Raw genomic sequence first — 17,520 nt, 5'->3', positions numbered from 1 at the left:
TAAAACTATTGAATCCAACATGAGTATCCACAGCTATTGTTTATTGGAAAATAAAAAGCAGCAAGACTCAAGCATGCTCTGATTGGCACTCACACGTTCATTCATAAGATCCACATCTGTTAACACACACAGAGTTATAGTCATCATGGAGGTTCATTGTAAGAAGGACTCTCTCAAATGATATATGGAATATCTATAAAAATTAATGGTGTAGAGCACAAATGTTGCATTAAGTTGTACTTCTGTGATGGCTACATCTGTGCATGCACTCACACATAATCACACACACTCACACACACGCTCTCTTCAGAAAATACTGTTTTCACTCATTTGCTGCTTTCGTGCCTTCTCCATCCGTATCCCCCTGGTCCATCCCATCCGTATCCCCCTGGTCCATCCCATCCGTATCCCCATCGTCCATCCCATCCGTATCCCCCCTGGTCCATCCCATCCGTATCCCCCTGGTCCATCCCATCCGTATCCCCCCTGGTCCATCCCATCCGTATCCCCCTGGTCCATCCCATCCGTATCCCCCTGGTCCATCCCATCCGTATTCCCCCTGGTCCATCCCATCCGTATACCCCTGGTCCATCCCATCCGTATCCCCCTGGTCCATCCCATCCCTATCCCCCCTGGTCCATCCCATCCGTATCCCCCTGTTCCATCCCATCCCTATCCTCCCTGGTCCATCCCATCCGTATCCCCCTGGTCCATCCCATCCGTATCCCACCTGGTCCATCCCATCCGTATCCCCCCGGTCCATCCCATCCATATCCCCCTGGTCCATCCCATCCGTATCCCCCTGGTCCATCCCATTCCTATCCTCCCTGGTCCATCCCATCCGTATCCCCCTGGTCCATCCCATTCCTATCCTCCCTGGTCCATCCCATCCCTATCCTCCCTGGTCCATCCCATCCGTATCCCCCTGGTCCATCCATCCGTATCCCACCTGGTCCATCCCATCCCTATCCTCCCTGGTCCATCCCATCCGTATCCCCCTGGTCCATCCCATCCGTATCCCCCTGGTCCATCCCATCTGTATCCCCCTAGTCCATTCCATCCGTATCCCACCTGGTCCATCCCATCCCTATCCTCCCTGGTCCATCCCATCTGTATCCCCCTGGTCCATCACATCCGTATCCTCCTGGTCCATCCCATCCGTATCCCCCCTGGTCCATCCCATCCGTATCCCCCTGGTCCATCCCATCCGTATCCCCCTGGTCCATCCCATTCGTATCCCCCTGGTCCATCCCATCCGTATCCCCCCTGGTCCATCCCATTCGTATCCCCCTGGTCCATCCCATTCGTATCACCCTGGTCCATCCCATCCGTATCCCCCTGGTCCATCCCATCCGTATCCCCCTGGTCCATCCCATCCGTATCTCCCTGGTCCATCCCATTCGTATCACCCTGGTCCATCCCATCCGTATCCCCCTGGTCCATCCCATCCGTATCCCCCTGGTCCATCCCATCCGTATCCCCCTGGTCCATCCCATCCGTATCTCCCTGGTCCATCCCATCTGTGTGTCAGCTCTTCCTTAACCTGTAGTTCAGAGATGATTGAGACGTGCACAGGTTCAGTAAGGGGAAAACAGCACCGATGTGTGTGTTGAACAGATGGGTCCAGGGGCCGGATGCAGAAGAGCCTGGGAGAGAGGCTGACTCTGAAACAAGGCGGGGCTGGAGTTTGAGGCGGGCCGGAGGGGGAAGGAGGCCAGTGTTGCCATGGCAGCTGCGGTAGCGACAGAGAGTTGATGCTGTAGAAGAGTCGAGGCCAGAGGTTTGGTCAGGTCTTGTTTCTTCTGTAGAGCCAGTCGAATCTGAGGCGGAAATGGACAATTAAGCTCCAATCGAGAATTTGAAAGTGAACAGTAGGAAACCAGAGAGGGACAAGAAGATAAAGTCTCAGCAGCTACTTCACAAATAGAGTACAAAATGTCCCACTTATAAACATCTTAATCTGAGTTTTTCTAACGCTGAAGTCAAACATTTCAGACGGGAGAGTCTTCAACTCCTATCACATCTCTGACATTGGCAGTAGGGAGTTGAGCTTCCTGGAAAAGGCTCTGGAGAATCAGCTCTTGTACACAAACACTGATGAGGGAAAATAAACCGAGCAACAGCAGCGGACTCACCGCCTGGAAACTCTGGTGTCGCTGGGCAGGAGTGTAAGGGCTGAACTTGGGCTTGGCCGGTTTACCTGCAGCTCGATCCTTGTGTCTCCTGCTGCTGATGTGCTGGAGAGGGGGGGGAGACGCAGAGTCAGAGAAAACGCTGCAATAAATAAACCCAGGGATGCAGGCAGCAGCTCGGAAACGGAGCAACGGAGGAAAATAAGCGGAGGTCACTTTTGTTTAGAAATTTGAATAATCAGCGAAGAGGAAAATTAAGGGAAGCCTAATCAAAGTTCCTATATAGACGATTCAGGCAGAATGGGGATAATTTGTTGGCGCTGACTTTGAGGTTGAAAATATTCATGGGAGTTGGGTTCGGATATTTGACGAGCACAAGCAGATGGCTTCAGCCAGCGCGGCACACAATGAGCGGTGAACGGCTAAATATTCATGAGCACCTGGCCAAAGATAACGTTTAAACAGTCAGATATGAGGACCAACACTTTGCATTCATATCGCCAACAGATGCTAATGCTATCGTCACATTCAGACTAAGCTGAGTATCTTTGCGCTCTATGATGAGGAATCTGTGGGTTTCACTTTTCGGGGGGCAGCGTGACAGGTGTGAGATGTTCACACTGTGATTTGGAATAAATATGCATGGTCCTGCTGGTGGATCTGCTTATGCATTTGACTGTCTAGACTCTGTGAATGGTTATTCAGTGTGACAGTTAACCTTTTCATAGCTTCACTTACAAGAGGCACCAACCAGTGAGTGTGATGGGCCAGTTTCTTGTGTCACCTGCCCAGTGATCAGCCAATGACTAAAGTTAATGAGTTAATCGTGTCCCATTGTACAAAAATGAAAACATTCCAAATACGGATGCTGTCGTCTCTTGGTTTTGACATAATTTGGAACCAGAGTTTGACCAGCAACGATTGGAGGCTAGATCCCCGATATCGATGGATCAAACGTGAGACAGCCACGAGCTAAGAATCATGACTTAAAAAAAATAATTGACATCCACTATTGCCTTATTTTATCTTGTCCATGTCCCATCTGCTAACGTGGAGAAGGCAGGATTGGCATATTGCAGCCAGCCACTAAGGAACAATCTAGATGATTTGTTTCCACTTTTGTGGAGCAGTCATGTCATCCATCTTTATATACAGTCAATGATTATGCACAGAGAATAGGAGGAAAAAAAGATCAGACGAGAACGTAACTAGAAAAAGAAGAATGTTATCTGTCTCAAGCTCTACGAACACAATCTGCATCAAATACGTTTTCATAAACACAAGACAAGCAAGATTAAAGACATTTACTCAAACGTGTAGCCCGTACATCATTCCATAATGGGCATAGAAATCATAAAACAGACGGTCTTCAATCACAGCTAAATTAAATAACGAAGGCTTTCAGGCTGAGGGGGGATATTAAACCTGCCTGTTTTTATAGCTAATGGTAAATATAGGAGAGTGGATCTGAGCACACAGAGGAATGTTCACATAAGGCTCCAAACTTACAGCGTGTAACTTAGGTTTGTACCAAACATCAACAGACCATCTTTTCTTATGAATAAGTAACATTGTGTGCAAGTCTACAAAAGTACAAAACTTTCTTAAGAGCAACTGTTAAAATCAGGCATATTCACATCTGTTCCCATGCTGAATTATCTCAAAAGTGCGTCTGACATTTGGGCATTCCTTCCACAGACAGAATCACAATCTTAACTTAGTATTGTCGTATTCTACAACTACAGTGAGAAACATTCATCTCTGTGTGAATCCCTGTGACAAGTAACCGACCTAAGCTTCGTTTTTTCACTTGGCATTTTCATCAATGAACCTGTTTGAGCTGAGTCTCGGAGTTGACATGCACACCGCAGATCTCACAGTGGAAAGTTTTGTTCTGGAGTCCGGTCGACGACTCCGGCGGCGGAGCCCACTTGGCTTTCACCCCCGTCCTGGGAAAGGACTTGATGGCTCCATAGCCACTTCGAGCCTCGAGCATGGTCTTGTGCTTCGTGCCTGCGGGAGATACAAAGTTTGCTTCGGCATCAGGATCAAACCCAGTGCGTGCAAGGTAAACCTGACAACTGCAATGAGCTTCTCACCGCAGTTGTGGGCCTGCAGCTGCGAGGCGGAGTTGACAGCCACCTTGCAGAGGGAGCAGTAGAGGAGACGAATGGCTTTCTCTTCTTCCGTCTCCTCCTCTGGGGCGACCTCCGCATCCCCAACTCCCTGCACCTCCTTCTCTGTTGTCCTCGGGCTTGGTGACAGCGAGGATTCAGACGGAGGCTTCACAGTTTCGGGGGAGCCGCTGCTCGTTGGCACAGCCTCGGAAGCCGGGTTCGGGGCTGGAGGTTCTGAAGGGTACATTGAGAAGTTTGAGAAGCAAACAGAAAGAGCCAGGGAGACGTAGTGGGAGCTAGTATTTTTGTATTTAAAGTTTGTATTTCCCCGGAATTTCTGAATTCTTGCAGCTTACACAAGCTCCACTTTCAAGACTTCCTCAGGGACAGAGATAAAAAATCACCGGGCTACAAGTGATTAGAAGCTCTATCAACTCTTCTAATCACACTGATAATCAATGATTTCCCGTAGGATCTGTCTTCCAGCAATCAAACGCACTCTTTTGTGTAGAAATGCTTTGGCTCTATTATCTATTTTCTAAGCGGTTCCCTGGAGGAGCCTGTGCTGATTTAAGGATTCAGGCTTTGCTAATAACAATGATTAGCTCGGCCTGGCTGAGTAAGTGTCTGTGTGTTACCATTGATTCATCACTCTGAGAGGCCGAGCAGGCTGTTTGCTGAAGGAACCCTCAGAGGCCTCCCCTGCCGTCTCCTCCACTTGCCCTAAACTAACTCCCAACTGAAAATGATCCCTCGTTCTTTCCCTCAAACAAACAAACTCTCATATCAGCGGTGTCACAAGCAATTCTTCCTATCTTTGTTTTTTTCCGCTCTTGAGCTTGCAGTCAAATGTATTATTTCCATTCCTTAACACCCACACATATGCAAAAGAAGCATTTATACAAAATCTTGCTGGCTCTTTCACATTTATGCTGACATATTTCCAGACACACACACACACACACACACACACACACTGCACAGCTTCCCACAGATCATGCATTCAAAGCATTTGCAGTGTGTTTTTGATCACAGGAGGCTACTGAATGAGGAGGGTAAATGTAAATATGAAGAAGGAGCAGAGGATTACGCTCATCCTTTAATCTCCTCACTGTGAAACCCGAAGCAGCGGGGGGGCTATCACATCAAAGAGTTAAAAGTCAGGAGTGGGAAAAGATGATCTGAGCTGTGCATTCAAATATCTATCGTTGTCATATATTCAACGTCTGCATACAAACACACTCATGCAGTGTGTGTGTGTGTGTGTGTGTGTGTGTGTGTGTGTGTGTGTGTGTGTGTGTGTGTGTGTGTGTGTGTGTGTGTGTGTCTGCAGAGACACAAACCTCCTGGTGTCGTGTCAGAGCTGGAGGGCTGCAAGCAGGGCGAGGGGAGGATTTGCGATGTGGTTTCCTTGGCGACTGGTTCAGAGGTCCTGATCTTTAAATCTGGGGCGTCAAGAGCTTTCAGCCTTTTCGCGTGTTTGGTGCCGCTGTAATGGGAAGACGCCTGCACCTGTGCGCAACAGCAAGCAAAAGGGAATGAACTAACTGCAAACACACAATTATTTACTTATGTAAACTTGATGTTTTTAATGCACAAACTTACACAGAGCAACAAGTAAATAAAAGTTTATAATGTTCCTGATGAAAGTGCAGGGGATGCTGCCAAGACTTTCTTGTTTAAAATAAATTATGAATCGTTTTGCATTTCACACAATCGAAAAAATAACACTATGCAAAGGTCAAATATTAGAGGTGTGAACATTTCACCCAGTGAGTGAATAAACCAAGCAGCTCTAAAACCTCAGAACCAGCATGACAGGACAGGCCTCCTCAGCTGTCATGCAAAAAGGGTGTGTGTGAGAAATGTGATTAACACCGACAGAAAAACAATTCGACGTGTTTCTTTAGTGCACGACACCGCCCACCTCAGAGTTGAACTTCAGGCGACAGACTCCACAGGAGCTGGTCTTCCTCTTCAGGTGTGAGCTGAGCCCGAAGCCGGGGCCCATCAGAGCTTTATGGACGTGATCCATCTGCAGCGAAGGAGAAGGGGGACGTCACAGACTGGATCAGGATTGTGAAAGACAACAATGAGCAGTGAAAGTGATCACCAACGTTTTAAATGACAAACTGTTTGCAAACAATGTGTTCAGAGGAGCACCGCAACATTTCTCAGCGGAATGAGGGAGTAGTTGTTCTGGCAGCCAGTCAGACATGAACCCAACAACAAACACACAGCTGGTGCGATACATGTTTACACATGTGCACAGACACACAGCAACATTTTAACATTTAATAAGGAATGCTTCAGTGTGGGGGCCCCAGGCAAAATGGACCTGGGGGCCCTAGATCAAACCAAACCGACCAAATCCCCAAAACTGCATAATTCTAATCTTCAAACAATTATTTTAGAATATAAATTATAAACAAATTGCTTACTGTGCATATGCATAAATAAAAGTAAAGTAATGACATTTAAGTGCAACTTCCCCCTCCACCATTCCAGGTGCATCATACACACACATTAAGATGCTCTAGTCTTCAACCAACCCTCTAAAATGATGAACCTGAGAGTTAGTGGCATGGGACCTCATTAGGGTGTTTCCAACTATGGTGTCATAGCAGTCTTCTGTAAATATCTGATCATACAATTTAAGGGGGTTGTCAAAACATTGTCAATGCTGTGGACTAATCTAATCAGCCGTTCATGAGGCCCCCCTCTCAGCGCGGATTCCCGGCCAATTGTCTTTGCGTATAATGTTGCAACACTCAAAAGCAGCAGAAAACCCCATAAAAGGTACAAAATAACACTCCCTTGGTCAGAACCACTTTGTTGTAGTCCAAGCTTTGAGTAGCCTGATGCTCCAAAACCAAAATCAACGTGTTAACTAGCATAATACAGATTTCCATGGACAGCAGAGAAGTAGATGATGTCACATATGTTATTTGAAAATGTCTTAAACTGTCCTGATCTGCGTTTCTGCATTTAAAATACATTAGGATTGGAATCCAGTCAGACCACAGTGAAGCAAACTTGACCACATCCTCTGCTCTCCATAGTGGACGAATCACTAACTTTTAACAGCCATCTTTAAAGTCTGCAGGGGGTGGGGGGAGTGTTTACACACCCGGCCCTGTTCCAGGAAGACTCCACGAAACCAGCCCTGCAGAGGGTCTTAACCGTCAAACAGTTTTAGGTGGGGTCTGAAAACACTCCCTGCAAGATGTGATCAGTTACCATTACCATGCAGTGTTGTGTTGTGGTGTGTTTTGATTAAATTACAGATCTTTCAACTGCAGAGTAGGTTTCTTTAAGACCCGTGACAGGACGTAAGGATATATATATATAAGTAGCTACAGCTAGAGAGGAACATCTGTAAATATCTGTGTTGTTATGGGTCAACTGCTTGTTTCTGTAGAGCTGAAGATAAATTCTTTTGCTTTTAAAAGTAAAACATCCCTCTTGCTCTTCCTCTGTGTGTGTGTCTGTGTGTATGTGTGTGTGTGTGTGTGTGTGTGTGTGTGTGTGTGTGTGTTTGTGTGTGTGTGTGTGTGTGTTTGTGTGTGTGTGTGTGTGTGTGTGTGTGTGTGTGTGTGTGTGTGTGTGTGTGTGTGTGTGTGTGTGTGTGTGTGTGTGTGTGTGTGTGTTATTGTGTGTGTGTGCTTGCTCATTTTCTCTGATCATCACTCCAGCTGCTCTGGAAGGATTCTCAGCAGTCACTGGTCTCTTATCTCCGTCTGCTTCCTGGCAGCTATTTGTGTATATAACAAACAAATGTGACAAAAAACAAGTTTCGAGTGAAACGTGTAGAATACAAATGATGAAATAATGAAAATAAATCATAAAATAACATTTGTAACAACCCCGACGTGTGAATCTACAGTGAAACGTTTATTAGACACAATTATGATATTGTGAGCGTAGTTTTAGATCTCGCCGAATGAGCTTGAGCATTTTGAGTAAAAGCCTCTTGTCTCAGTCCCTTCCTCCCTCAACATCCCGAGGCTCCTGAATCACCATCTGACCTTCCATCGCACATTCCTGACTTCAAACTCTCCATCTGCTGCCCTCTAAACCCTCTGCCGCTCCCTCCGTCTCCGTGTGATCAAAGTCATCCCCCTGCCTCCCTGTAGACTCACCCTCCTACCCCCCACTCCCACTCCACACTCTGGGATGGAGCAGCACCTGTGGCAAAGTCATTTTGGCTCTGTTTCTTTTTTTACACAGGCCATTCTGTCTTTCCTCTCCAGACATAACACCTGTAGAAACAAACCCACCTCTATGGATGTGCTTTCTGCTTATTGTCACATTAAAGCTATCAAGCTACTTTCCTGTGGAATCATCTCCCAGTTAGAGTTCAGGAGGCAGACGCCCTCTCTACGTTTAAGAGTTGGCTTAAAACCATCCATTTTGATGAAGTTAGTTATGCTGCTATATGCCTAGATTGTCGGGGGGGGGACACATGACGTTCTTAAGATAAAGCGTTGATGAGGCAAACAAAGGGGTTTGTGAGGTCACAGTGACATTTTCCTCTGACTATTGACTTCTAATTTCTAATCAGCTCATTATTGAGTCCAACTGAACATGTGTACCAAATTTGAAAAACTTCTCTGAAGGCGTTCTTGAGATATCATGTTCACAATAATCAGATAGAAGGACAACGTGAAAACATAAAGGCTCCAGCCACGGGTTATTGCCGGCGTGGAGTCATTAGAAAGCAGTGGATTGAGTGTGTGTGTATGATAATGTAAATGAAGGCGTGGCCTTTACAATGGGCTTGTTCCCTCTACAAACCTCCTCACACGTAGCGGCGATGGCCTGTCAGACACTCTGCTCCGTGCAGAAGGTTTGACTGAAACATATGGCAGAGCAAAGTAAAACAGACTTTTTCCTGGAGCACAGTCAAGAGCTCCAACCATAATAAAGATGAATGTTCCTGGATTTACACTATGTACCAGCACAACAGTTACGCGTGACTGGATGACGACAAGCCTCTACAAATGGGTCGGTTATGATGAATGAGCTGCTGCTTTTGGTTCGTTGTCATTTAAATTTGTATTAGCCTTGAAACAGACACATTTTATGTTTCCATGTTCAGGATTAGAAAAACACACACACGCACGCAGGCACTGTGAAACTAAAAGCGCAAACATCCACAGACATGCACACAACGCTGTTACTATGGCAACCCACATGTGGGCACCAAACAACCTATTTTGCAGCGCTGCAAAGAGGCCAACAGTGCATCTGCATTTACAGGAGGATTCAGGCTTACATATACACACACACACACACACACACACACACACATGTTATGCTTCTGTGCAGGTGACAGCCACTGCCCTGGGACAACATGTTGTCTGCTTGTCTGTCCATTCGTCACATTCTTGTGAACATGATGTCTCAAGAATGCCTCGAAGGACTTTCGTCAAATTCGGTCAAATTTGTTCAGCTGAACTCAAAAATGACCTGATTCGAATTTTGGTCTTCAAATGTCAAAGGTCAAGGTCAGTGTCACCATATGTTATCTTAAGTATGCCTCGAGAGAATTTGAATTCCACTGACACATGGGTTAACAGATTAGATTTGTGGGGTCAAAGGTCAAGGTCAAAGTGGCCTCACACATCATGTGTCTTGGCCTCTGCGACACGACAACAGGTCTGCCTTTAGGGAATTTTTTCAAATGTTGACCAGTTGTCCTCATATAAAATGCATCTAGACTCTGGTTAGTTTGATGATTCTACTTTCATTTGGCATTTCGAGAATAAAGGTAAAATGATGCGGAAAATGTCAAAATACTGCAAATGAAATCAAACAAACGCAGAGGAGGACATTTTTTTCCCTCTGGTCCAACAATCCAGTTGGAGGAGCGAGGGGCCACAGCGACACGTCCTTGGTAGTAGTTATAAATAGGTGAGAGGGGATGTGACTCAACAGTGTGATGTGAGAACAACACTCTGTGCTAAGTTAAAAGTGAGGCAGCTTCTCTGACTGGAGTGTGAATTGCATCCACCAGGAGAGGAAGAGAAAAGTGAAAGTTTGTTATTGTTTTTTTTATTGTTATTGTCTATTTGTGGTGTCAGGCAGAGCGGAGGGCCAGGAACTAAATGAGAGAGAGAGAGAGAGAGAGAGAGAGAGAGAGAGAGAGAGAGAGAGAGAGAGAGAGAGAGAGAGAGAGAGAGACAGAGACAGAGACAGAGAGAGAGAGAGAGAGAGAGAGAGAGAGAGAGAGAGAGAGAGAGAGAGAGAGAGGGCAGAAGTGGAGAAGGTGGGGAGGACGCTGACCGATGTCTGATGTCTCCTCGGGTTTGACAAAAAGAAAGAGGAAATATGAACACAGTCCTACGCAAAACTACTTTTTAGACCAACAACACGGTCAATATGTACACACACTCTCCCTCCTTCAAACCCTCAATTTGTCTCTGTGTATCTCCTCTAAGAGCACATCAGAGATTAGGGGCGACTCAAAAGCAAAGTAAAGGGAGGAAGATAAAAGAAAATTGTCTTCAGTGTCTTCAAGTGGTTTTCAGCCTCTTCATGTCAGCGGCAAACAAACGCATCATGTTTTCTTGGCTGTGTGAGCTCAAAACAAGTACACACAGTGTGTAGGAGACTTGCTCCCAGTGATGCTGGCGAGTGCATCTCACTGTAGCTACATGACATACACTCCATAGATTTATGTCATTCACATTTGATCACAAGAGCAATACATTAAGACAAAAAGCACGACTCCTCTGTGAACCAGACGTCAGCCCTCAGCCTCTCCTGACACGTCAGCTCTCCTCAGGGCTTGCACCAGGCCGGCTCGGGCTCTGGCTCTGGCTCTCTCCACCTTCACCCCTCACAAACACAGCGGCAGACAGCTCTATGAAAAGCTCTGTGTGAGGAATACCAAGGAATCAGATCCACCCCCCAGGATGTGAGGAAATGTCACAGCTCTCTGCCTCAGTGGTGGTATATTTGGAAAGACGTAGGCAGTGAGCTCATACATCTGTGTTTAAAAAAGGCAGAGTCGTTCCCGAGCAAAATTTGGTTTTGGGGGTTTTGGGCTGAGATTGCGGTTGCCATGACAACCAGAGTGACTGACAGTACTCACGTCAAGGAATCCAGGCAGCAGGTGGAAGGGGAGGAGGGGCTTTGGGTCGGGCTGGGTCCTGCACAGCATGGGACGGTGACACACATTACCTGAGAGACAGCCCAGCAGGGAGGAGACAGACAAAAAGACACATGGAGAATTATCTCAGGAGGGATGAGGTCATTCTTCAGAACACGTGTAGTACAGCTAACTAGTAGAGAAATGTATTCATTCTACTAAATTCTAAAATGACTAAAAGCCCAACTCATTAGTGCTGCACCAATTACTATTTTCAGGGTCGATTCATCCTTTTATCCATTAAAAGTAAAAAATAGTGCATAATATGAATTAATAAACTGAATATGACCCAAAGACATTCTGTATATTTAAAAAATATCAAAAATCAAAAAATGTTCAATTTTACCATTACATGTTTTGCAACTTTTGCTTAAAAAATACCCTACGACACATACACATTCAATTCCCTGGTATACAAAACTCACTTATTATTTCCAAATTAAACTCACACACACACACAGAACATGTTAATACTCATTGACACACAGTTTCAATTCAAACCTTCACCCAAACATGCAGCTGATGGAACGAGGTCATTAAAGTGAAAGTGCTGTGTGATAAGTGTCTTGTTTGTTGAGTGCTGGTTGTTACTGAAGCTTTATGTCTAGTTTGCATGTTTCTCTGCAGCTTTTGATCCAGGTCCAGCTCACATGTGTAATCAGCATCACAGCAACACACCCATCCGCTTTGACACTGTCTCATTACCTTTAACGAGCTGTGTGCATGTGTTTGTGTGTGTTTGTGTGTGTGTGTGTGTGTTTGTGTGTATGTGTGTGTGTGCGTGTGTGTGTGTTGTGCTGTGTTTCCTGCATATGCAAGAATGTAGACCTTAAATAAAACAATAGCTGATACATTTTAAAAAGAATAATACAACTGTGATTTGTCACATTAACTTAAATCATAATCATCAAAAAATTATCACATTATCATTTATAATAAAATATAGGTTATCTCTTCCACTTTGCTTAGTGACTCTTTCTTCTGTTATATTCTCTATCATCGTTATTAAATAGTTCACCCAGTTGTTTCTCATTAAAACAAACATGTTGACAATCATTTTGATTTATTCTTATATCCTAAGAGCTGCAGCAAATAAATAAACCGGCCAATCACTGTCTCTGTCTGTTCCACTGTGCAGGTGACTGACTTAACAAAGCTGGCATCGGTTTCAACATAGCAACAAGTGACTGCGTAAAACACACACACACGCACTCACACACACACGCGCACGCACGCACACACTCCTGTTAAGATCAAAGCCACAATGCATCGCTTACATACCGAAAAACATGTCGCCACCGAGGTGTTATCCGCTCGTTCAGTGTTTGATAAAAGTGTGTGTCATGTTCCAGGCGGAGATGAGGCTGCGCGTCTTCTCCTCCACACTCCGTCTCTCCCCTCCTGCAGCGCCGGTGCTGCTCCTTCCCATCTGGATCCACTCCTCCTCCTCCTCCTCTTCCTCCTCCTCCTCCTCCTCCTCCTCCTCTCTTCACGACTCGTGCACCAGTCTGCCCCTGCATCGCACATCTCCCAGAAATCTGTTTTTAATTCAGCAAAAATAGAAGGAAATTAACTTAATGAGTGTGTGTGCAGCAGCCGCCCTGGATGAGTGCAACCCCCGGTGCCATCACAAACACTGAAACTAAGAAACCACTTTCAGGTTTCATACACATGTGAGCATCGTGTAACTCAATACATATGAAACAACACAAAACAGAAACCAGGGGTATCTCATTTTTATTGAAAATAACTAATCCTGCACCTGTGGAGGGGTTGAGGGGAAATCCTTCCTCTGCTTGTCACAGGGGGGGATTTCTTCATGTCTTCAGGCTTTGCTGTCTCTTTTTTTTTCTTCTTTTCTTTCGAGGGAGCTCTGTGTTCCTACTATTCGCCTCTGGAAAGGGTTTCCGTCCTCAGTTATTTTCCTCTCGGGGCCCACCGTATTTTTAGATGCATCCCGAGGCTTTCACTGGGCAGTGAGGACATGACACAGGACAGCCTGCACACACAGTCCAGCTGGAAACCTCAGAGACTGCATGCAGGCACACATGCAGGTTCCATATGCATGCTTCTATGCAGGGTTGTGCACATGCATTCGCTCACTGAGACTCAAACATATGTTCAGATCTTTATATATACAGTCTATGGTTCAGATCTGTCTTGCACACATAGACACACACACACACACACACACACACACACACACACACACACACACACACACACACACACACACACACACACACACACACACACACACACACACACACACACACACACACACACATCCTCTGAGAGTTGGTGTACTGTATTTCTTGGCAGAGTGACCTTGCTTTAACTTTCTTGTCCTCACGCCCGAGCTACCCCCCCCCCACCACCCCCTTTATGTCAGGAAAGTGGACAACAACATGTGTTTTCCCACAGTACAAAACTCCAAGGAGACTAAGCTCAGGAAGACGGTTGAACACAAAAAAACGGGCAGACACACTGCCTGTGTGTTAGTGTGTGTGTGTGTGTGTGTGTGCTCCTGCATTTGAACAAACAAGCCTGTTCATTAGTGATGCCCATGATGAATTCAGAATTCATATTTCTGATTAGCAAGCGGCACATAGGGCCTCACTACAAGGAGTCACGCAACAAGAAGTGAAATGAACTGATACAAAGCCTGGCTCGTGGATAGGCTCCACTCAGGGTCAATCAGGGAAATGATTCGGTGGAACAAAATAGTTTGTGAAGCGCAAACCTATGTACGACACGCTCAAGGTACGTCTCCTGGCCGAGCCACCCTATCTGGACCGTACTTCCATGCTCACACACACACACAGAGAGAGAGAGAGAGAGAGAGAGACACTCCATGGAACAAAAGCCGAGGAGGAGAAAAGCACAGACATGGAAATATCCACTCATAAACTCCATTTATCGGCCCTTTTGTCATTTACGGTCCTGCCAGACGTTTGGCGTTCCTCTGAGAAAGAGCAGAGCACTTTTCAGAGCCGGGTGGTATTATTTGCCTTTTTTCCCATCTCAGCTGAAAAGTTCCTCTCGGAGTGACACACAGTTGAGAGTTCGGGGATTCTAAGTTTTAGCCAGATGTCTTCTTTCCTCAAGTGAGAGAGTCGTGCCAAGGATGGAAATCCCCACTGCAGTGCTGGTGTGAAGCTGTCAAAGGAGGTCACAGGATTTGCGGTCGGGGCAGCAACATGAAACCAGGTTACGGACAAGTATGAGCACATTACTCCGGGTAATTTGCTTTATTGAGCTTGAATGAGTGGAAGAGTCTTCAACATGATCCACCTCCTGCTCTCCAGATGTCGTCGCTTAAGCACAAATGTCAACTCAGCAGAAATCGCCCTTGTCAAGCCGGAGATAATGATGAGCCCGTTTCACACCGTTCCTGCTCTCAGGTTTCAGCTCGGAGCCGCACTCGAGTTACATAGGTCGTTGCATCGCTTTACACCTGCAGCCGTTTGGCATCACACACCCGTGGACAAACACTGGCTGTCATGGCAACCAAAGTGTGTAATATTATGTTAAGTGGACGGGCAGCAAAGGCCCTCGGCTGTGTTTGTCGCTGGCAACCTGTTTCAATTTCATGGAATCTTGTGTGACCCCAGCTGGAGCCTTGACTACAGACGTCACCTCACAACAGGCTCCATTAAGAAATGAAGGCCTTTTAAAGGAGTTAATTACCCAAATTATGTGATGGTGTTAATTACGAGAGGGCAGAAAAATGCATAAAGACACAGGTATGGGAAGTTTCAAGCACTTTTTAATCCCATAATAGGTTGATAAACACACTTCTTAACCAGGCAATAATCCACATCTCAGCAGGTTTTCAGTTCCGCATTTTGGTTAATATAGAGAGTCTGAGCACACAGCCACCCCATCGGATCACCTCTTCCTTTGAATGGTCGCCATAACAACATCACCATGGTAATCGGTGGGAATTTGACTTTGATTCTATTTATGCGATGATGTCAGCCGATGTGGAAATCTCCAAATTTGTGTTTCGCGGCTGACATGTGCCGACAGATGAAGGGTGACGGAGGAATGTAGACCGTCACACACACACACACTCCGGCATTTTGGTTTAGAGTTTGTGTGAAGAGATGCTGGCAAACGTCCCCATGTGGCACCATAGTCATGTCGGTGGACTTCATTTGGCAAATTGACTTCACACACACACACACACTCAGACTGAAAGCAGTGGCCAGTGCTGGTCTGACCACCAGAGGTTCAGTGAGTCTGAAAAATATCACCTAATTGATAGGACTGGATTTAGGTGTGAAAGTAGGAGAAAGAGAGAGAGAGGGTGAAGACAGAGCCGGGACCGAACTGAATCTGCAGCCGCTGCAGGAGCCGGTACATCCGCTCAGCCAGGTGAGCCATCAGGAGACCCAACCCTCAGATCAGTACATAATCTGTCCCACTTCAATAATCTCTTGTCCCAGATTTAAATGGAAGGATTACGTGATCTTAATAGGTTGGGAAATCTTTCTTTGTTCATTAAGCTTCATGAAGAGGGTGTGTTGACGGGAAAGAAAAGGGTTGGGTGTTACGACCAAAAATAATATCAACTGTGCATATCTACTGACATTGATAATTATCACAATAAATGATCACAGATTTTTGCTTCCGAGTGAAGGTTGAGGTTTTAAATTCTTCTTCATGAGCAGAGAATGACAAACGTTTAATATTGCAAAATATTTTGCATCTGAGGAAGATCAATTATTATTGTATAATTATGTTATATCTCCTCACTGTGCACAATATTTGACTTTTGTTATATTGCTACTGATGATTATTATATTACGATAATTGTTCATATTGTTTTATTGCCAAGTCCAAGACAAGAGACAGAGTGGAGTTGCATTTTAAGATCTTGTAGGTAACTGAATGTTCTGCTTCACTTGGGTGACGTGGATTTGCGGTACCGAGACACACAAACTAACAAACACAGGAAGCTGCGATAAACAGCAGGAGCCAGACAGCACGTCAGGAAAAAATAATCAGGAAGTCTGTGAAATCAAGAAAGGAGGAGGAGGAGGAGAATCATAAAGACAGAAGGAATCATCCAGGCCATAAGTATAGGTTTTAGAGACACTCCATGAGGACAAAGGTCTTGAGAACAAAGGTTATAATTAAACCTAGACAGATGGGATGCAGCAACTGTATATTCTCACTGAACAAGATTCCCCACTGTGAAGTGCTGGAGGAGGAATACTAGCTAACAGCTCCATGTCTGAGACAAAGGTAGTGTAACTTGTATCCATCTGCCACTACAATCAAATCTGCTTCTAATGTTGTGGCACATCTTTTTTCTTACTCACTCACACACAATAAATTAAACTACAAAATAAATTCCATTACTGACGTTTCAAGATGAACTCTTTCAAAACAGGCCAAAGACATACACCAGTCCAGTACATTAAAACCAGTATTAGTGTGATCAGTGGATGAGTCTAGGTTTCGGACACACACACTTTTTACTGGCTACATGTGTCTAGTAGCATGTGTGTAATAGCCACCACATGTATGTGCTAAAATACCAGTTCTTTCCAACTGCTGTGAACTTTGCCTTTAAGGTGAGGCCAGAAACACACACTGATCCAGGTGTGGCTTGGTGATATCTCGCTTCATTGTTCAGGCTTCTCGCTACGACACGCAGAATAAAAGAGCTCGTAATATCATTAATTCAGGATTTTTTGCAAACCCTTACCTGGAGGCTCTGTGGGACAGATGGAGATTTACACACTTCATGTCCATCCTTTCAACCTGTGTAGTCTGTGAGGATTATTACACCAGATGCTTTCACTCGGGTCATAAAAATATCCTTATTCACAGGAAATAATTAAACATTCACTGCCTGGTGCAGAGCCTTCCCTGTCATATTTTAATGAGGGAAACTTAATAAAAGATTTTTGGGTAATTGCACCAGAACAAAAGTGATCTACAGTAGTGAAATACGTCCACACACACATGCACACACATGCACACACACACTCAAAGGACATTAATTTCTCCTTATGCACATCTGTTAGTCCGTATAAATAAATCTTCTCGCACTGACATAAAACCTGTGAATGAATCTACTATTTGTGGGAAAAGTGTAAAT

The 17,520-nt window shown here is 45.3% G+C and overlaps 1 protein-coding gene across 1 annotated transcript; it reads right to left on the bottom strand.

Moving 5' to 3' along the window:
- Positions 1-1,486: 1,486 nt before the first annotated feature.
- LOC133026349 (zinc finger protein 385D-like) lies at positions 1,487-12,748 on the bottom strand. The gene is made up of 9 exons (XM_061093238.1): positions 12,687-12,748; positions 11,349-11,437; positions 10,867-10,869; positions 6,177-6,284; positions 5,593-5,761; positions 4,232-4,483; positions 3,964-4,145; positions 2,136-2,237; positions 1,487-1,820 (listed from the first exon to the last, which is right to left on the bottom strand). Exons 1-9 carry the CDS (start codon positions 12,694-12,696, stop codon positions 1,578-1,580), a joined length of 1,158 nt encoding a protein of 385 aa, XP_060949221.1. The 5' UTR covers positions 12,697-12,748; the 3' UTR covers positions 1,487-1,577.
- Between the last annotated feature and the right edge of the window lie 4,772 nt (positions 12,749-17,520).

The sequence above is a fragment of the Limanda limanda genome, chromosome 19, assembly GCF_963576545.1.
Source record: "Limanda limanda chromosome 19, fLimLim1.1, whole genome shotgun sequence".
NCBI classification, from domain to species: domain Eukaryota; kingdom Metazoa; phylum Chordata; class Actinopteri; order Pleuronectiformes; family Pleuronectidae; genus Limanda; species Limanda limanda.
This window is presented reverse-complemented; position numbering and strand designations above follow the sequence as displayed.

Excerpts from the sequence above, each read along its gene's own strand:
- LOC133026349 (XM_061093238.1), bottom strand. Across the intron at positions 5,762-6,176 it reads GCCTGAAGTTCAACTCTGAG|GTGCAGGCGTCTTCCCATTA; the intron begins GTGGGCGGTGTC and ends TGTTGCGCACAG. Across the intron at positions 4,484-5,592 it reads CTCTGACACGACACCAGGAG|AACCTCCAGCCCCGAACCCG; the intron begins GTTTGTGTCTCT and ends TGTACCCTTCAG.